The sequence below is a fragment of the Myotis yumanensis genome, unplaced genomic scaffold, assembly GCF_028538775.1.
Source record: "Myotis yumanensis isolate MYYU_CA2020_CCGP unplaced genomic scaffold, mMyoYum1.0.hap1 SCAF_13, whole genome shotgun sequence".
Classification (NCBI taxonomy): Eukaryota; Metazoa; Chordata; class Mammalia; order Chiroptera; family Vespertilionidae; genus Myotis; species Myotis yumanensis.
Window position 1 is genome coordinate 55,365,640 of NW_027223764.1, and position 21,806 is coordinate 55,387,445.

Consider the following 21,806-nt stretch of genomic DNA (forward strand, 5'->3'; position numbering starts at 1 on the left):
ACCAGAGAGAAGGGAGCCCAATTCCAGGGTGCGTCACCCGCACAATCCAGGACCCCTCAGGATATGTCGGATAGCTGGTTTCAGCCTGATCCCCACAGGTCAGACTGAGGGACCCCACTGGTGCACGACCGGGCCTCTAGTCCTATATAATAAAAGGCTAATATGCAAATCGACCAAACAGGGGAACAACTGGTCGCTATGATGTGCACGGGCCACTAGGGGGCAGATGCTCAATGCAGGATCTGCCCCCTGGTGGTCAGTGCACTCCCACAGAGGGAGCGCGCTCATCCAGAAGCCGGGCTCACAGCTGGCAAGTGCAGTGGCGGTTGTGGGAGCCTCTCCTGCCTCTAGGGCAGTTGGACATCCCCCAAGGGCTCCTGGACTGCGAGAGGGCGCAGGCTGGGCTGAGGGACACCCCCCCCACCCAAGTGCATGAATTTCTTGCACCGGCCCTCTAGTAATAAATAAGAGAGTATAATATTGTTATAAGTAAAGCTAAACAAAGATTGAGTGATCAAAAGAGCAGTGTATAAAAAATGTTATACATGCCAGAACTGGTTTGGCTCAGTGGATAGAGCATCAGCCTGCGGACTCAAGAGTCCCAGGTTCGATTCCGGTCAAGGGCATGTACCTTGTTTGCGGGCACATCCCCAGTGTGCATGCAGGAGGCGGCTGATTGGTGTTTCTCTTTCATCAATGTTTCTAACTCTCTATCCCTCTATATTCCCTAATTCCCAATTGTGATAGTATTTGGAGATAGCCTTTGGGAGATAACTGGGTTTAGATGAAGTCATGAGGGTGAGAACCTCATGGTAGAATCAGTGCCCTTTAGGAAGAGACACCAGTGCTCTCTTTTTCTCCCTCTCCTCTCCCTCTCCCTCTGCCTGTCTCCCAGGTGAGGACACAGTGAAAAGGTGGCATCTACAGGTCAGAAAAGCCCTCACCTGAACCTGACCATCCTGGTATCCTGATCTGCCTTTCAGCCTACAGAACTGTGAGAAAATAAATTTCTGTTCTTTAAGCCACCCAGTCTATAGTATTTTGTTATGACAGACCAAGCAGACTAAGACAATAGGCATTTTTATATATTACCTCATTTAATTTCCCAGTAACTGCATTTCTAATTATATAACCTAGGATTCAACTATCTAATAACTGCAAAGCCATTGGTTTTACTCTGCCATTGCCCCCTCCTACAGAGGACAAGAAGTTAGTTACTCAGAAGATCCAGATACCAGGATTCTTGATTTTACCAATCAAAAATTCCAACCCTCCTCATCCTTCTACAATTTTGAATTTAAATGGTGCTGAAAGGCAATGATAGTTACTATCTTTACAAGCAAATTCCAGCTGACTCGAAAAGCAAAAATCCATTTAGTGTTGCATGGAGGACTTTAACTTTCTAGTCAAAACTGGATTTTTGGCTATAAAGGAAAATACCATTTATTTCAGGAATCTGCAAAGTATCAAGAAGAAGATTCAAATTTTACATAAGGTAATTTATGACACTTTACACAAATATACAAACCACAAAAGAGATACTGTACAATATTCAGTAGCCCTGCTATAATGACAAAACTTTAAATACATGTAAGTGTAAGCCAAAAACTCTTCTCAGAAAAGTACATTTAAACAAAAAGTAATGGCTCTTTTATACACCAATAATGAATTCTCAGAAAGAGAAACTAAACAATCGCACTTACCATTGCAACAAAAAAATTAAGATACTTAGGAATAAACTTAACCAAAGAGGCAAAAGACCTGTACTCGGAAAACTATAGACATTGAAAAAAGAGATAGAAGAAGCTATAAAGAAGTGGAAGAATATACTGTGTTCATGGATTGGTAGAATCAACATCATTAAAATGTCCATATTACCCAAGGCAATCTACAGATTTAATGCAATCCCTATTAAAATACCAATGGCATATTTCACAGAGCTAGGGCAAATACTCCATAAATTATTTTTAGATCAAAAAGGACCCCGAATAGCTGCAGCAAATTTGAGAAGAAAAAAAAAACAAAGTTGGAGGAATCCAATACCAGATTTCAAGTTATACTACAAAGCCACTGTAATCAAAACAGCCTGGTACTGGCACAAGAACAGACATATAGATCAATGGAACAGAACAGAGAACCCAGAAATTGACCCAAGCCATTACGCTCAATTAATATTTGACAAAGGAGACAAGAGGATACAATGGAGTCAAAACAGTCTCCTCAATAAATGGTGTTGGGAAAATTGGACAGATACATGCAAAAAAAAAAATGAAACTAGACCACCAACTTACACCATACACAATAATAAACTCAAAATGGATAAAAGACTTAAATGTAAGCTATGAAACCATCAAAATCCTAGAAGAAACCGTTGGCAGCAAAATCTCAGACATCTCTCGTAGCAATATGTTTACAGATACATCTCCTAAGGCTAAGGAAACTAAGGAGAAAATAAACAAATGGAACTACATCAAAATAAAAAGCTTCTGCACAGCAAAAGAAACCATCAACAAAACGAAAAGAGAGCCCACTGTATGGGAGAACATATTTGGCAATGATACATTTGATATAGGATTAATATCCAAAATATATAAGGAACTCATACAACTTAACAAAAGTAAGACAAACAACCCAATTTAAAAATGGACAAAGGACCTAAATAGACACTTCTCCAAAGAGAACATACAAAAATTCTGTTTTTTTGTTATGGGGTGAGGCCACAACATTAGTAACAAAGAAACAGAATTTCTGGAGGATGAGGCCCAGAAATCAGGATTTTAAAAAGATTCCCAGGTGATTCTAATGTGCAGCCAAGGTTGAGAACCACTGCTTTAAGACAACCTGGAGGGACCTGGAGAGTATCATGCTAAGTGAAATAAGTCATTCAGAGAAAGATAAGTATCAATGATCGCACTCATATGTGGAATCTAAGTAACAAAATAAACTGATGAAGAGAGTGGATCCAGAGACTTTGAAGCATGTAACAGAGTGCAGGATCTCAGAGGGAAGGTGTAGGAGGGTAGGTGGTTGGGAGGTAATCAGCCAAAGACCTTGTATGCATATATGCATAGCCCATGGACACAGACAATAGGGTGCATACATTCTTTCTGATTGGTGCGGGCTGGAAGGTATCAATGGGTGGAAAAGAGGGCCATATGTAATACTTTCAACAATAAAGAATTGTAAAAATAAATAAATAAATAAATAATTTTTTAAAAAGTATTCTCAAAGGAAACTCAATTACTATGTCCCATTAAAAGCAACTGTAAGGTCTCACTGCATGGGAGAACATATTTGTCAATGTTATCTCTGATAAGGGTTTAATCTCCAAAATTTACAGGGAACTCATTCAACTTAACAAAAGGAAGATAAACAATCCAATCAAAAAATGGGCAAAGGACCTAAATAGACATTTTTCAAAAGAAGACATGCAAAAGGCCAAGAGACACATGAAAACATTCTCAAAGTCACTAATCATCTGACAGATGCAAATCAAAACGACAATGAGATACCATCTCACACCTGTCAGAATGGCTATCAACAACAAATCAACAAATGACAAGTGCTGGCGAGGATATGGAGAAAAGGGAACCCTCGTGCACTGCTGGTGGGAATGCAGACACTGTGGATAACAGCATGGAGTTTCCTCAAAAAGTTAAAAATGGAACTCCCATTTGACCCAGTAATCCCATTTCTAGGAATATATCCCAAGAAATCAGAAACACCAATCAGAAAGGACATATACACCCCTATGTTCATAGCAGCACAATTTACAACAGCTAAGATTTGGAAACAACCTAAATGCCCATCAGCATATGAGTGGATTTAAAAAGTGTGGTACATCTACACAATGGAATACTATGCTCCTGTAAAAAAGAAGGAACTTTTACCATTTGCAACAGCATGGATGGATTTGGAGAGCATGATGCTTAGCGAAATAAGCCAGTTGGAGAAAGATAAATATCACATGATCTCATTCATTTGTGGATTATAATGAACAACATAAACTGATGAACAAAAACAGATCCAGAGACAAAGAAACACCAAATGGCCCTGACCAGTTTGGCTCAGTGGGTAAAGCGTCAGCCTGTGGACTGAAGGGCCCCAGGTTAGATTCTGGTCAAGGGCATGTACCTTGGTTGCAGGCACATCCCCAGTTGGGGGTGTGCAGAAGGCAGCTGATTGATGTTTCTCTCTCATCAATGTTTCTAACTCTCTATCCCTCTCCCTTCCTCTCTGTTAATAAACCAATAAAATATACTAAAAAAAGAAAGAAAAGAAACACCAAATGGACCGTCAAACCTCAGAGGGAAGGCAGGGGAGGAAAGGGAGGGAGGGGTAAGAGATCAACCAAAGGACTTGTATGCATGCATATTAGCATAACCAATGGATCCGGACACTGGGGCAGTGGGGGCTTGTCCTGGGGGGTGGGAGTGGTCGGGGCTGGGTCGATGGGGGGAAAAGGAGACATATGTAATACTTTAAACAATAAAAAAAAGAAATTTAAAAAGTAACTGTAAGGTAGTTATGGAAGAATTTGCATGTCATCATAACCTGTTGAAAAACTATTTTTAAAATATTATTTCACACCACTAACATGATACCACGGATTTGCTTCAAAAAAAACTCTGGGTAGAAGGGGACTGAGGTGGAGGAATGCAGAAATGGTAATGAGATAGCTCATGAGTTGATAACTGTTGAAGCTGAGTAAGGGCCATATGGGGGTTCATTATCCTATACTTTCTAATTCCATGTATGTTTGACATTTTCTCTGGAAGAAAAGTTAAAGTTATTTATACACTCTTGATGAACAAATATAATCCTCATATCCTAAAAATTAAAGAAAGAAAAAAGAAAGATGAGTACCTTCCAATCTTTGAATTTTTGCTTTCACAGAAATAACAGCTTCCAATGGTGAAACTCTCAGTTCAAAACATGTCCCAGTCAATGTTTCAATGAAGAGCTCCATGGTATAGAAAAGAAGTTTGTAGTAAAATGGTCCCACATTATCTTCATTGAAGAATGGAGGATCTTTTCTGTTATCCATTACTTTGACTTTGTTAAATCCTTTGGAATATGTAGTAGGCAACTATATTCCAGTTCTAGCCAAATCAGCTTTGAACATTGGTAATATATATCATTGTTCATGTTTTGACTTTAGTACCTAAAAAACAAGAATTTTTTAAGAAGCCTATCTGAACATCTCATTCCTCCATAAACATTTTCTGAACAACTATGGCCCAGTCTTCCAACGCCCCAGAATTCATTTTAAGTGCTTAATTTGTCTAATCCTAAACTTCTCACATTTCCCTCTGAAATAGTTCCTCCACTCCATTAGACTATAAGATCATTTTTAAAATGTATATTTGCAATAATTTTCTGTGTCTTACTAGAGCTCAGCACAGTTACTTACAAATATTTTCTTATTAATAGGTATACATTTGCAGGACTTTGAAAAATTTATGCATATCCTTTTCTAAAATACGTAAATTATGTTTTCTAACCCATACAAAGCATAACTTCATAACCACTATACATTTGAATCACACTAAATAAAAGAAATAGCAATCATCTTAATAGTTTCCTTAAAAATAGGAATCACTAAATAATCAATAAGGATTTGGATTTACAGGTTATCTATCAGTAGAGCATTGAGATAGTTAATATTGGTAATGGACATTAAACATAATCTCTACACACAAACATACAATGACTAATAAATACGAGAGGCAAACATAACCAACAGAAGTAGTAAGATAAATGACCAGTGTATAATTAGAAGAATAGGAATAATCAAATAAATTGCTATTAATCAGCAAAAACTTTGTAAAGGAAGGGGGCCTTGAACTTAAACTAGAGAACAGATGATATACACCTTCCTGGAAAGGTAGGTAGATCTTATAAAAGCTTTCCCTAGATATAATTTATATCCCATAGGATTCACCTATTTCAAGTCTAAAACTTACTGGTTTATAGTATGTTCACAGAATTGTACAGCCATCAGCACAATCCTTGTTAGAACATCTTTATCACCTAGGAAAGGAGCTCAGTACTCTTTAGACAGCACTACCAAATTCTCCTTTCCCTCTCAGCCCTAGGCAAGCACTAATCTACTTTCTGTTCCTATCATTTTGCCTATTCCGGACATTCACATAAGTAGAATAATACATATGTAATCTTTTGTGACTGGTTTCGTACACTTAATGTTCTCAAAGTTCATCCATGTTTTAGGATGTATCAGTACTTCATTCTTTTTTTAATTAATGAATAAATATTGTTTACCTAATCATCAGTAAATGGGCATTTTGGGTTGTGTCTAATTTTTGGTTCTTATGAATAATGCTATGAGAACATTCAATTACAAGTTTTTGTGTGGACGTTTTCCTTTTTCTTCCATAGATATATCTAAGAGTGGGATTACTGGGTTATGTGATAACTCCACATTTAGTAATTTGTGGAACTATCAAACTGTTTTAAAAAGTTTTCAAGTTTTGAACCATTTTACATTCCCACCTACAATGAATGAGGATGCCGATTTCCCTACACCCTTGCCAATACTTTCATTGTATTTTTTACTAAAGCCATACTAGTTGGTATGAAGTAGTATCTCATTGTAGTTATGACTTGCCTTTCTTTAATAACTAATGATGTTAAGCATCATTTTATGTGCTTATTGGCCATTTGTATATCTTCTTCATAGAAATGTCTATTAAGAAAGTCTATTTAGATCCTTTGTCCATTTTTAACTGGGTTGTCTTTTTGTTATTGAGTTGTAAGGATTTTTTGTTTTCTAAATAGAAGTCTCTTAAATTTTAAGGGTTGTCTTTTAACTATCTTGATGGTTAAATAAAAATTTTTAATTTTTATAAAGTCCAATTTGGCTATTTTTCTTTTGCTGTTTGTGCTTTGGGTGTCATATTTTAAAAGCTTTGCCTAATCCAAAGTAATAAAGTTTTATGTTACAGCTAACCCTTGAATAACACAGGTTTGAACTGTGCAGGTTCACTTATATGCAGGGAAATTTGTGACAATTTGAAAAACTCACAAATTGTGGTGCCTTGAAATATTGAAAAAAAAGTTTGGTATGTCATGAATGTAAAAAATATATGTAGAAACTAATTTATTTTGTAATTTACTGCCACAAAATATATACAAATCTATTACACAGTTAAAGTTTATCAAAATTTAAGCACACAAACCAGACTATACACACCATTCAGTTGAGAGAAATAAAAACAAATATAAATATATATTAAATCATAACTGCATAAAATTAACTGTAGTACATACTGTACTACTATAATAATTTTGTAGTTACCTCCTACTGCTATAAGTGGTGAGCTCGTGTTGTGAGAATCTGCTTAAAATACCACGATAGTAATCATCGCCATGTAAGCAGTTTGTCTCTCCAATAAATTGCATATTGCAATTAAAAGTGATCTCTCAAGGATCTCATATATTTTTCATCATGGTCAGTATAATACCATAAACCTTGACTATCATCATAAGACCCAAACAAAGTGCCACTAGTGATTCTAGAAGTACTCCCAAGAAGTAAAGTCATATTACAAGAAAAAGCTGAATTGCTGAAGTTGCTCACCATTTCAAGATAAATGAATCCAGTATACAGACCCTTGTAAAAAAGGGGGGGGGGGGGTAGGGAATGAAATTTGTGAACCCACTGCTGCAGTTACACCAGCAGGCACAAAAACCTTGCACTTTTTGTGAAATACCTTTTGATCTTGTATTGAAAATGTAGCTTTTATGTTGAGGCAAGATAGCTACTAGAAAGACATACCTATAGACTCCATTCGAGAAAAAGCAAAGTCATTATATGACAACTTAAAGCAAAAGGGAGGTGAAGGATCTAAAGCTGGAGAATTTAATGGCAGGAAAGGATGGTTTGATAATTTTAGAAAGAGGTTTGATTTTTAAAATGTCAAGATAACAGGAGCTTCAGCTAAACAAGAAGCAGCAGACCAGTTCCCAGATGCCATTAAGAAAGTTATTGAGAACAAAAAAGAAAATCAATGAAGAGAAAGGGTGTCTACGTCACAAGTTTTTAATGCAGACAAAGGTGTCCTATTCTAGGGAGGTGGGCCGAGGGGATGCCAAAAAAGACATTTATTAGAGGGAAGAAAAACAAACACCAGGATTTAAGAAAGGAAGGGATAAGCTAACTCTACTGTTTTGTGCAAATGCAATAGCGTTTATAATCAGGACTGCCTTCTCTATAAAGCTGCTCACCCCTGAGCCTTGAAGGGAAAAGATAAAAACCAGCTTCCAGTGTTTGGTTGTACACCAGACGGCCTGGATGAGAACCCTTTTTCTGGATAGGTTCTATCGATGCTTTCCCTGAAGAAAGTACCTTGCCAGTACGAGACTGCCTTTTAAAGTTCTTTTGATATTGGACAATGACTCCTACCACACAGACTTATTGAAGTTCAACATCAAAGGCATCAAAGTGGCCCAGACAGTGTGGCTTAGTGATTGAACATCGATCTATGAACCAGAAGGTCACGAGTCAATTCCCGGTCGGGCACATACCTGGGTTGTGGGCTCAGTTCCCACTGTGGGGAGTGAAGGAGGCAGCTGATGGATGATTTTCTTTCATCAAAGATATTTCTATCTCTCTCTCCCTCTCCCTTCCTCTCTGAAGTCAATTAAAAATATTTGTTAATATTTTAAAATTAAAAAAACTTTCAACGTTTTATGCTTTTTAGAGTACAAGTTTTGAATTTTTTTTTAAAAATGTATTTATTCCGAAGAATTTTATCCTCTTTGAAACTATTGAAATAAAATTTAATTTCACTTTCAGATTGTTCACTGCTAGTGTACAAAAGTAAAATTGCTTTTAATATATTGATCGTGTACACTGCAACCTTCCTGAAAACATTTATTAGTTCTAAAAGTATTTTTAGTGAATTCCTTAGGGTTTTCTACATACACGATCATGTGATCTATAAATCTTTACTTCTTCCCTTCCAATTGATGGCTACTTCCTTTTCTTACCTAATTGCCCTAACAAGAATCTCCAACACAAAGTTGAAATAAATGGTGAGATGGTGACGGTAAAATAAATACATACATACATACATACATACATACATACATAAATAAAAGAGGCTAAGGGATGACAGCAGACATTCTTGTCTCATTCCTGATTGTAGGGAGAAAGCACTCAGTCCTTCATCATAAGATATGATTTTAGGTATGGAATTTTCACAGATTACCTTTATCAGGTGTTTAGGTAATTGTTCTTTTCTAACTATGAGGTGTGTTAGATTTTGACAAATGTTTTTCTTTCCAGTCTATTGAGATGATCATGTGGATTTTGTCTCTTATTCTGTAACATAGTGTATTACATTGATGTTGAACAAACCTTGTATTCCTAGGATAGGTTCTATTTGTATATGGTGTAAAATCCTTTACATACAGAGGTAGGCTAAAGTAATTAATACAATAATAAATAAACAATACAAGAATAAATTCTGTATTTCACATACACCAACCAGTTCCATCTCTGCCCCTCCCACCAGTCTTCACCTGGCTGCTTTTTAAAAAAAAAATCTTTAATATTATTTCAGATGTCCCCTTTTTTTCCACCATTGCCCCCTTCCACCCAGTTCCTGCTCTGCCCTGGCCTTCACCACCCTGTTGTCTGTGTCCATAGATAATGCATATATGCATATAAAATCTTTGGTTAATCTCTTCCCGCTCTCCCCCAGCCCTCTTCCCTCTGAGATTCATCAGTAGGTTCCATGTTTCCATGGCTCTGATTCTATTTTATTCATCAGTTTATTTTGTTCATTAGATTTCTTGTTCCTTTTGTTTGATTTTTAGATTGAATTGTTGATAGATATTTATTGCCATTTTATTGTTCATATTTTTATTTCTCTCCTCCCCTCTCCTTCCCCCCCCCCTCCCCCTCCTCCTCCTTTTTCACCTTCTTAAAGAATACCCTTCAACATTTCATGTAATACTGGTTTGGTGGTGATAAACTCCTTTAGCTTTTTCTTGTTTGTGAAGCTCTTTATCTGACCTTCAATTCTAAATGATATATTTGCTGGGTAGAGTAATCTTGGTTGTAGGTCCTTACTATTCATCACTTTGAATATTTCTTGCCACTCCCTTCTGGCCTGCAAAGTTTCTGTTGAGAAATCAGCTGACAGTCATATGGGCACTCCCTTGTAGGTAACTGTTTTTCTTTTGCTGCTTTTAAGATTCTGTGTCTTTTGGCATTTTAATTATGATGTGTCTTGGTATGTGGTCCTCTTTGAATTCCTTTTGTTTGGGGTTCTCTGCACTTCCTGGACTTGTAAGTCTATATCTTTCACCAGGTAGGGGAAGTTTTCTGTCATTATTTCTTCAAATAGGTTTTCAATATCTTGCTCTCTCTCTCTTCTTCTGGCACCCCCATGATGCAAATGTTGATACGCTTGAAGTTGTCCTGGAGGCTCCTTACACTACCTTCATATTTTTGGATTCTTTTTTCTTTTTGCTTTTCTGATTGGGTGATTTTTGCTTCCTCATGTTCTACATCTTTGATTTGATTCTCTGAATGCTCTACTCTACTATTGAATCCCTGTAATTTATTATTTATTTCAGTTAGTGTATGTTTAATTTCTGACTGGTCCTTTTTTCATGTCTTTGACATTCTCATTAAGATCCTTGAAAGTCTCACTAAGTCCCTTAAAACTCTCATTAAGTCCCTTGAGGCTCTCATTAAGATCCTTGAGTAACCTTATAACCATTGTTTTGAACTCTGTATCCAGTAGTTTCCTTGCTTCCATTTCTTTCATTTGTAACATGTTTCTTTGTTTCCCCACTTTGGCTGTTTCCCTATGTTTGTTTCTATGTATTAGGTAGAATTGTTGTGTTTCCTGGAATTGGTAGAGTGGCCCTGGGTAGTAGGTGTCCTGTAGGGCCCAGTGGCTCAGCCTCCCCAGTTACCTGAGCTGGGCATTCTAGGTACACTGCATCCCTGTGTGGGCTGTGTGCACAGTCTTGTTATAGTTGAGCCTTGATTGCTGTTGGCATCACTGGGAGGAATTGACTGTGAAAACCAGCTGGGTGTACAATGGAAGAGCTGCTGTGCAAGAGACAACCTATAGAGCAGGACTTGCTTCAGTGGGGCTTTGGTACTCACCGAGTCTGTCCCTTCAGTGTGTCACTTGTGGATGTGTAGAGTTGTAATCTGGTATGTTCTGAAGCTGCCCACCGGTGCCCTGGCTCTGGGGCCTCCTGGGAGGTGCAAAGTCAGCCACTACCTGGGGCCACTCGGCAGGAGCTACCAAGAGATCTGCAGATGGTTGCTACTTCCTCATTAGGAAGTGCCCAGGTGAGGCCCAGCTGTGAAGCAAGAGAGCCTGGTAAATGGGTTTGGGGCACGCTGACTCCAGCTGCTGCTTATTTAAGAGATTTTAGCAAAGTCTGGAGCCTTAGCAAGGACAGGTCATTCATATAGAAAAGCAACTGCAGCTTGGATGGGGCTGCAAACAGGATGGGGCAGGGTCTCAGGGAATCACCAGGGTGGAGCGAACAATGTGGGCTATGCTGATGGAAACTCAGATATGGCTGCCAGTCAGCTCTGTGACAGGGAGGTTCCAGCAGAGGAACAATGACCCCTGCTAGCACCCCTGTCTGGGAAAAAGCCACCCCTGATTCCTGCCTTGATGCCAGATAGTCCAGTTCCTCCCCATATGTCCCTGGATTCCCCCAAAGCTGCCACTCCGTGCTGGAGCTCAGAGTAAGCAGGACCTTGTAAGTTCGTGCACTGGCCCTTTAAGAGAAACACCTGGGACTCTAGCAGCCTCCATGACACTCAGTCACAATCCCTGCTGGTTTTTACAGCCTGAAGTTAGGAGGACTTCTCTTCCCAGCTCTTCTTTTCTGGGGGCTGGGGGGCTGGAGTGGGGCTGGGAACCCCTGCTTCTCACAGAAGGCCTTGAAGATATCCTTTCCAATTAAAAAACTACTACACATGGGTGTCAGACCAGCCCGTCCACACTTCTGCCCCTCCTACCAATCTCAATGTGCTTTCTTCTTCTCTAGTTGTAGGACTTCTATTCAGCCAGATTTCAGGCAGTTCTGAATGATGGTAGTTCTATATTTAGTTGTAATTTTGATGTGGTTGTGGGAGGCTGCGAATATCACATTTACCTTCTCAGCCATCTTTACCAGAAGATTGATCTAATTTTCTCTATATGCCTTTGTCTGATTTTCTTACCAAAGTGATATTGGCCTCATAGAATACGTTGGGAAGTATTTCCTAGAGGTGGATAAATGTTTTAACCTGTTCACTCATGTTATCTAAATGCATTATTTGCAACTGAAGTATTCTTCCAATAAATATTTATTGAGGTATCAATTATGTACCAACCACTAGGGATACAAAGCTGGTGTTTCTTTTTAATGGACCTTTTTTTTAAAAAATCCACATCCCCTTTGGCAACCATAAGCTTATTGTCTATATATATATTATGATATCTATATTCTACGTCTTCTTTATCCATTCATTTATTGATGGATGTCTAGGTTGCTTCCATATCTTGGTTATTATTAGTAATGCTGTAAGGACATAGGGGTGCATACATATCTTCTTGAATGGGTATTTTTGTATTCTTTGGATAAATACCCAGAAGTAGAATTGCTGGACCATTATGGGGCTTCTATTTTTTATTTTTGAGAAATCTTTGTACTGTTTTCCATAGTGGCTGCAATAATTTACAATCCCACCAAGAACATATGAGGGTTCCCTTTTCTCCACATCCTTACCAGCACTTATTTGTTAATTTAATGATAACAGCCATTCTGACAGGTGTGAGATGATATCTCATTGTGGTTTTAATGTCCATTTCCCTGATTAGTGATACTGAGCATCTCTTCATATATCTGTTGGCCATCTAAATGCCCTCTTTAGAGAAATGTGTATTCACGTTCTCTGCCCATTTTTTAATTGTATTCTTTTTTTTTCTTTTTTGGGGTTATGTGTATGAGTTCCTTATATATTCTTGATATTACCCCTTATCAGATGTATAAGTTGCAAATATGTTCTCCCATTCAGTTGGTTGACTTTTTGTTTTGTTGACGGTGCCCCACACTGTGCAAAAACTTTTTGTTTGATGTAGTCCAGAAGTGGTTAAACTTTTAAATATATTTCAGAATGGGTAAAGCCTCAAAGTGGAAGGATACCAGTAAGTAAGCCTAGGTGAATAAAAAATGAACACTAGGGAAGTTAAAAAAGAGTAAAGAAGAAAAATGGGTGATAAATTATATACTTTTTTTTCAAAGAATATGAGGTATCACTGAAGTCACTGCACTTTTCATAGAAATGTGTCTAAAAGAGCAGTTATTTTTAAAGGCTGTGGTTTTATTAGTAACCTACATCTCCATTCTATAGGCATTATATCCCATAAGCATCTGCAATATTAACTATTGACAAACATCTGAAATCCACTATATTCAAAACTTATCATCTTTCCTACAAACCTGCTTCTTGTCATACAGTCTCCACCTTGGTAATTATTCATATACTTACTTCATCCCACCCTGTAACACCTTTGGTACCTCTCTCCTCTAATCATTTGCACCTGCAGTTTTGGAACACATAGCCTCTATATCAGTGGTTCTCAACCTTGGCTGCACATTAGGATCACCTGGGAATCTTTTTAAAATCCTGATTTCTGGGCCTCATCCTCCGGAAATTCTGTTTCTTTGTTATGGGGTGGGGCCACAACATTAGTAACAAAGAAACAGAATTTCCGGAGGATGAGGCCCAGAAATCAGGATTTTAAAAAGATTCCCAGGTGATTCTAATGTGCAGCCAAGGTTGAGAACCACTGCTCTATATCATTCCTCCTGCTTTGCTCTACTCACTGCCATCAACACAACTGGCTACCTGACAATACCTAATCATCTTTCAAGACTCAGCTCAAGTGGCAACTATTCCACAAAGCCTTTTATGGTTACTCTCCTTTGCACCTCTATCATATACCTCTATCATATATTGTACCCATTACAATCAATTTCATCTTTTTCATGGCTTTCTTATTATACTGAACTGTACACTACTTACTTAGGACAGTGTTTTGTACATATTGGTACTCACTAAAGGCTTGTTCAATGAAAGAGTACATAAATATTCGGTCTTTCAATTGCTCCTAGAACAAACCTGTGATATAGGAACTATATTATCCCTGATTTAAAGATGAAGGAATGGTTGGTTATGCTCCAAATATTTGTTGGTTTCCTATGGGAATCATGTTATGATTCACTCCAAACTAAGTCCACCAAAGTTTATACAACTTATGATATACAGGCACATACAGTGATTTCTGCTATAGTATGAATTTTTATAATACTAACGAAGTATAATTAATTTAATAAAGAACCTGAATTGCATTGTGCAAACTGCTAATGGTCCTAAAGAGATGGCATCACAGGAAGAAAAGTTGTTGCTAGCAACACAGCTGTTTTGAGTGCAGTTATATATTTATCAAAATAATGAGTAATAAATATAAGGATACAAAGTACTGTGCTAATAATACTGCTGATGATAGTAGAGAAAGATTATTGCTTTTAAATATAAGCCAAATAAATGGCCTTATTGCTTAGGTTTTATTTCTTATATCTTTAATACATTGAAATGCCTAGAGAAAAAATTACTTTGTATGAAGCTAACCCCTGACCCTTCCTCCTCCTCACTGAAACTTCTTTTTTAATATTTTAGGTAACATGTGGATTCTTAAGAGCATACTTATCATGATATATTAAATAAGAAATGTACTTTAGAACTAGCAGTATCTGTTCCCCCAAAGCCAATAGCATTCCTACATATATGGTAGCAGGTCTAGCAACAGAAGTCAGGGGTCAGGAATGCTGAAATGAATGTTACAGAAATGAAGGAATGGGTGACCAGTGCCTGACCAAGGAATTTAGAGGCAGAAGATGTAAGGAGCACACAATACTCTTCCATAGCAATACCTGAATGTAATAATGGGACAAGCTGGGGATGGGAGGAAAGACAGATTTGGAAGTCCATCTACTAGGAGAATCAATAAAGTATGGGCTAAAAGAAAAACAGCAACCTAGGACTGGAACACCCAACATAATTGTGGGCCCTAGTCAATGGCGCAAAATCAATGTCCAAAAAGAAGCAAGGCTGGTAACCAAATCAAAAACTGAAATATATGCCTCAAGAAAATATATTTCTCCTCAGTAGTAGAAATCACTGTAACAGAGGACAATTTTAGGCCATTAAATATTGTTAAACTGACTGGAGGACTACATGATGGCAGAGGGTCAAATAGAAGCTCAACAGGCCAAAGACCCAGCCAGTATTACAAGCAGGGTCCACGGCAGTTTCTGAAAGTGCTGTGTGGTCATGCCCAACTGAGCCTATTACGGAACCCTATGGTGTTGGAAAGCAAAGGGCAGTGAAGACTTAAAGGATGGAAAATGATGCAAGAACAAGAAGGTAAAAAATGGAAGAGGAAAGGAAGGCAGATAAAGAAAAAAGAGTTCTTCCAGAATTTTTACCAATAATTTAAAAAACAGACTTAGCTATTAAGAGTAATGGAATCAGCCGGCCTGCGTGGTTCAGTGGTTGAGCATTGACCAATGAACCAGGAGCTCACCTTTCCCAGTCAGGGCACATGCCCGGGTTGTGGGCTCCATCCCCACTAGGGGGCGTGCAGGAAGCAGCAGATCAATGATTCTCATGATTGATGTTTCTCTCTCCCTCTCTCTTCCTCTCTGAAATCAATAAAAAGGTATATATATATATATATATATATATATAAGAGTAATGGAATCGAAAACATTTCTAAATCAATTCCCAAAACATTTCTCATTCCTTCTAAAAAAGATCTTTAAAAAATGTTTTAAAATAAGTTTTAGTTGATTTTAGAGAGAGAGGAAAAAAGAAGAACGATAGAAACATCTATGAGGGAAGCATCCACCAGCTGCCTCTTGCACGCCCCTACTAGGAATCCAGGCATGTGCCCTGTGACCTCTTGGTGCATGGGTCATGCTCAACCACTGAGCCACACTGGCGGGGCTGAAAGAGTTCTTAAAAATACAACCAAAGAGCCCTAGCTGGTTTTGCTCAGTGGGCAGAGCATCGGCCTGTCCCGGGTTCCATTGGGGTCAAGGGCACATACCTGGGTTGTGGGCTCCATCCCCAGTAGGGGGCGTGCAGGAGGCAGCCAATCAATGATTCTCATCATTGATGTTTCTCTCTCTCCCTCTTCCTCTCTGAAATCAATAAATATATATAACTTTTTAAAAATACAACCAAAGAGGTAAGGCAACAATAATAGTGCCAAATAAGCAATGTCAGTGACTCGGAATCCGCTTTATCCCGTCCTAAAGAGTATTAGCCACATAAGAGCAGTTATCTTTTAAACTTTCCCTCCAACGTCAAGAGATCCGGATGATATGCGGTCATTAAAATGGTGACATTAATGAGCTGCTGTCACTAACCCCTGAGCTTCCGGCACAAGCTACAAAAATGACATGCCTACGCCTTGCCTCTGCCCTAGACTGCAGCCTGCAGCCATTTCCTATGGCACCGGGGATCCTGCGCCGCGGGGACAGGCACCCGAGTCACCTGCGCAGCCCGGGCTCCTCCGGGAGCAGCTGGTTCCACAGACGCCGAGGGCGGCGCTCGGCTCTGGTCAGGGCTGGCGTCGCGCCCAGCGCGGGGGGAAGTGGAGGCTGTGACCGGCGGAGACGCCGGCGCGGGTCTCCGGCAGCAGCGCAGGGGCGGCCCGCCTGCGCTGCGCCCGGAGGCCGCGCTGCTCTAGGGCCCCCGGCGGCAGCGGCGGCAGCGCGGCCGGCTCAGCGGCCCGCGGCCCGGGGCGCCCTCCCCATCCGGCCCGCTCGCCCTCACCGGCTGTCGGGTGCGCTCGCTCGGTCGCCCGCCGCCCGCACTGGGAGCACCGCCGCCGGCCGCGCCCCGCCCCTTTGTGACACCCACCCAATCGCCCGCCGCCGCTCACGCCGCCCTCCAATCAGGCCCGGCCGCAGGCGCCGGCGGTTGCTGGGCGCCGGCTTTCTCTGGGTTCCGTGGCGGCCGTCGGTTGGGAGTGGCCCGGATGTTGACCCTTTATGACTGAAGTGAACACCTGCCCAGCGCCCGGGGCGGCCTGGCGACCGCGCACAGGCTGCCGGGAGCGGTGGGCCGGCCTCCGGCTGCCGGGGTCCCCCTTCCAGAGCCCGGCGCCTCCAGCGTCCCCGCCTGCCTTGAATGTGCGCATTGCATATGCGCTCCCCTCGTAATCCTGCAAAGTCGGTACTGAAAACCCTACTTGACAAACGACCAGATAAAAGCTAAGAAAGGGAAACAGTTTGCCTACATTCGAACAGCTCTGAGTGGAGAGTCAGATTTAATCTAGGTCTCAAAAAGATCCAAACTTGGGGATGGGGTGGAGGGGGGTCAATAGGGAAACACACACACAAAGGGGACATATGTAATACCTCCAACAATAAAGATAAAATAATAATTTTAAAAAAGATCCAAACCTGTTCCACCATTCTACACTGCTTCCAGATGTTAGCCTTTTCTGTAATAAAATAAGAAATGCTCACCACAGGGCCAAAAAATATAAGTTCCCTCCCCTTTCAAACTTCTCAAAGTAGCAATTTGCCTATTTTCTAACCATATTTCTAACTCTCCTGAATTCCCTGGAATCAATCATAAGGACAGATCAGATTTGATCACTCCCAAAGAAAAAACCATGTTTAACAAATGCTTCCTGAGCCACCCACCAGTGAGCTCAGACTCAGAGCAGGAAACTACGTACGTAGGGGACAGAACGTACATGTGTTATCGGATAATTGCATGGGCTGCTCTTCTCCATTGCTAGTGGAAGTGGGGTTCTTGAGGCACCTTTGGAATAAGAATTTCCAGATGCCCCATGAGGATGAGGTGTGGTAGAAAACTTTATTTGTATGGAATTATATTGCTCATTTTCTAAAGTCCCTTTCCCCTTAAACCAGTCCTGGAAAACATGCAGGTAGGAGTCAGCAGAGCCAAAGCAAAGCCAGCGTCCATCGGCCATGTGGTGAGCCCAAGCCAGGAGTCAGACCCCAGCAGCAAGGAGCAGGCAAGAGCACAAGAGCCCCTTTGTTTAGGAGCTTAAATATCAAATCTTCCTGCACTTGCAGTGGCCACTCCTGCAGGCCTACTCTGGCCAATGCCCTATTCCCAGGTATGACAGACAGGCAAGCACCCTCTACATCATTTAGACTTTAGTGAACATGCCTATAATATTTGGCCTTTCCTCTGTTCCTTTCCAGTTAATTAATAACTGGGTTAAGTACAACAATATCAGATGCACAAAAAGATCAGAGAAAAAGAATAGGCAACTAGTAACACCCTCTCCTGTCATAGGGTAAGCAGAGCTGGTCTGTGGCAGCTGTACAAAACCTTTGGCTAGGAGATGAGCAACTCCCAGTTCAATCTTAAAAGTGGGCAAGGAAGAAGTTAGTGGCTTCGGGATTGGTGAAGCCAATCTTGCCTACAAGATTGTGCCATTGCTACAGATTGACCACTGAGCACCGAGATGGCACAGCACGGGAAAACACAGACTGGGGGGGACAGCCATCTATGTGGCAACAATTACAGGACATTCCCTTAAGTGCTGCTCTAGAGGCTGGCATGTCCACCCTTAGCACTTCTCCCTACAATTACCGAGGTTCATTCTGCCTCTTGGACAAAATAATACAAAGCTCCAAGGAATGGAAATGGATGCCTGAGAGCAAGGATCAGCTAATGATTTCTGAAAAAGGTAAGATAGACAATATCTTAGGCTTTGTTGGGCATCCAGCCTTTGTCACAACTACTCTGGCATTATAGATAGGATAAGAACCATAGACTATCCTATCTAATAAAAGAGAAACATGGTAATTAGCTGTACATCTGATACCCTTCCCATTGGCTAATCAGTGAGATATGCAAATTAACTGCCAGCCAAGATGGCGGCCAGCAGCCAGGCAGCTGATGTGAACAGGGAGGCTTGCTTGCTCCAGTGACAGAGGAAGCCAGGTTCCCTGCCTGCCTTGCCGGCCTCTCAGCTGCTATGAAACATTGTAACAAATATAGAAGCTAAACAAAACCCCAGAAACCTCCTTTCAGTCAGCAGGGCTTCAGCCAGCAGGATCGCAACATTGTTTCAAATACAGAAGGTAAACAAAGGCCAGAAACCTGCTTTCAGCAGCTGAGGTCTCAGAGCTAAAGCTGGCCCAGAATAAAAAAAAAAGAAAAAAGGACAGGTTGGGAGCTTCAGTCACCCGCCAGCCTGAAAACGGCCCTCAGCCCCTCACCCAGGCTGGCCAGGCACTCCAGTGGGGACTCCCACCCTGAAGGGGGTGTGACCAGATGCAAACAGCCATCATCCCCTCATCCAGGCTGGCCAGGCACCCCAGTGGGGACCCCCACCCTGATCCAGGACACCCTTCAGGGCAAACCAGCCGGCCCCCACCAGTGCACCAGGCTTCAATCCTATATAGTAAAAGGGTAATATGCCTCCCGGCACCGGGATCAGCGGAGCCGCGAGGCCTCCCAGCACCGGGATCAGTGTGACAGGGGGCAGCGCCCAAACCCCCTGATCGCCCTGCGGCTCTGTGTGTGACAGGGGGCGGGGCCACAACCTCCCTATCTGCCATCAGCCCTGCTCTGTGCCTGATAGGGGGGAGCTCCCCCAACCCCCTGATCGCCCTGTGGCTCTGTGACAGGGTGCGGCGCCCCAACCCTCCCCCCACGGGCCCTGCTCTATGTGTGACAGGGTGCGGTGCCCCAACCCCCCCCCCCCCCACGGGCCCTGCTCTGTGTGTGACAGGGGGCAGTGCCCCAACTCCCCTATTGGCCCTACTCTGTGAGTGACAGGGGGAAGCTCCCCAACCCCCTAATGGGCCCTGCTCTGTGCGTGACAGCGGGGAGCTCCCCAACCCCGATGGGCCCTGCTCTGTGCGTGACAGGCGGTGGCGCCGCAACCTCCCCTTCGACCCTGCCTTGAGTGTGACAGGGGGCGGTGCCCCAACACCCCAATCGGCCCTACCCTGAGTGTGACTAGGGGTGGCATCGCAACCTCCCGATCTGCCCTGCTCTGTGCATGACAGGGGGCGGTGCCCCAACTCCCCAATCAGCCCTGATCTGAGCCCGACCAGGGGCTGCACCTAGGGATTGGGCCTGCCCTCTGCCACCCGGGAGCAGGCCTAAGCCAGCAGGTCGTTATCTCCCGAGGGGTCCCAGACTGCGAGAGGGCACAGGCCGGGCTGAGGGACCCCCCCTCCTCCTCGAGTGCACAAATTTTTGTGCACCGGGCCTCTAGTATATATATATATATGGCTAATACGCAAAGTGTCCCCTCAGGAGTTCGACTGCTCGCTATGACGTGTGCTGACCACCAGGGGGCAGCGCAGAACGAAGGAAGGCCCCGGCCAGCAGCCAGAAGGCCCCGATCAGCCCTGATCACCGGCCAGACCTAGGGACCCTACCTGTGCATGAATTTCGTGCACCGGGCCTCTAGTATGTAAATAAATGGGTATGGCTGTGTTCCAATAAAACTTTTTTCAAAAACGGAGAGTAAAAGGCCATAGTCTGTCAAAACTTCCCTTAGTGGACTTATAGAGATATTAAAGGAAACTTCTCTCCTATTGCAAAGACTCATGAAGTAGGTAATCTCTCATCCCCTTCCTCTACCATCTGCCCAGGCTCTGACTAAGATAGGGCTCCCACCCATGTATAAGGAAGACTCATGGTCATCAGTCTGGCTTTTGCTTGCCACCTCTGGGATTCCTTGCCCACTCATGAAAGGCACAAATAGGTTTCTTCCCTAATATTGTGGCTACCAAAGCTAATTATCTCTCTTTATATATATATACATATAAAAGCCTAAGTGACCAAATGACTGGTCACTATGACGCACACTGACCATCAGGGGGCAGATGCTCAACAAAGGAGCTGCCCCCTGGTGGTCAGTGCGCTCCCACAGCCAACCTCCCGCAACACCCTCCCCCCTCTGCCGGCCAACCTCCCGCAGCCCCAATTGCCAGCCAGGCTGAGGGACCCTGCCCGTGCATGAATTTGTGCACCAGGCCTCTGGTATAAATACAGTTTTAAAAGAACAAAAAAAACACTGTGAAACATTTATTTTTGTTTTGCAGTATTAAGCATGATTAAAACCAGTGCAGAAAAATACAAAGTGCATTTAGTAAGAGGTGAGTACACTGTTTCAGTATTTGCTTCTGATAATTCAGTTAAGACAAAAAATGCATAAGACATCGTTATTAACTCAAGGATGTAGCTGAAGAGTGAGATGGCATATTCTGTATGCTCTACTGGCCTCCAAAGGCATTCAAAGGATCGTCAAATATGTTGGCCACCTTCTGTTCAGATCTTGGTTCAGGTGCTGCCTGTGAAGAGCGACTTTTTGGTTTGGTTGTCTTAGCCTGGACGCCAGAGAAGATATCATCTTTAAAAAGAAAGAAAAAGAGTTGCTAAATAGGCAAAAAAAAAAAAAAAAGAAAAAGAAAGAAAGAAAAACAAACAAAAAAAGAAAACATCTACACAAACCACCAAAGACTCAAGTCTGATAACAGAATGGGTTACCAAAAAAAACGCTACAATAGAGCCAAGCCCCTTAGATTCTGGTCTGCTACTAATTAAGTTTTATGATCACATACAAGTCACAGGTTCTCTCTGAACACTATTTTTTCAGCTATGAAGGTATATTCTTATTTTGGAAAAAAGTAAGTATTCACACCAATAACAATATCAGCATATCAGAAAGATTACAGCC

At 41.7% G+C, this 21,806-nt stretch overlaps 2 protein-coding genes across 5 annotated transcripts in view; both read right to left on the bottom strand.

Annotated features, from left to right (window-relative positions):
- ZFAND4 (zinc finger AN1-type containing 4) overlaps positions 1 to 16,941 on the bottom strand; it is an 81,397-nt gene extending 64,456 nt beyond the window's left edge. Inside the window, exons 1-2 of one of the 2 annotated variants that reach the window (XM_070431972.1) lie at positions 16,895 to 16,941; positions 4,867 to 5,164 (exon numbers count right to left, since the gene is read on the bottom strand). In XM_070431972.1, the coding sequence (XP_070288073.1) occupies positions 4,867 to 5,047 (181 nt within the window). In that variant the 5' untranslated portion in view covers positions 5,048 to 5,164; positions 16,895 to 16,941. Of the gene's footprint in view, positions 1 to 4,866; positions 5,165 to 16,612; positions 16,667 to 16,894 lie in introns of those variants that run through there. The other variant, XM_070431973.1, reaches the window with a different exon arrangement.
- Positions 16,942 to 21,141: 4,200 nt separating this feature from the next.
- The window catches only part of LOC139022100 (WASH complex subunit 2A-like), a 75,245-nt gene continuing 74,580 nt past the window's right edge, over positions 21,142 to 21,806 (bottom strand). For all 3 annotated transcript variants that reach the window (XM_070433164.1, XM_070433163.1, XM_070433162.1), the window contains one exon: positions 21,142 to 21,479. In XM_070433164.1, the coding sequence (XP_070289265.1) occupies positions 21,363 to 21,479 (117 nt within the window). In that variant the 3' untranslated portion in view covers positions 21,142 to 21,362. The remainder of the gene's footprint in view (positions 21,480 to 21,806) is intronic.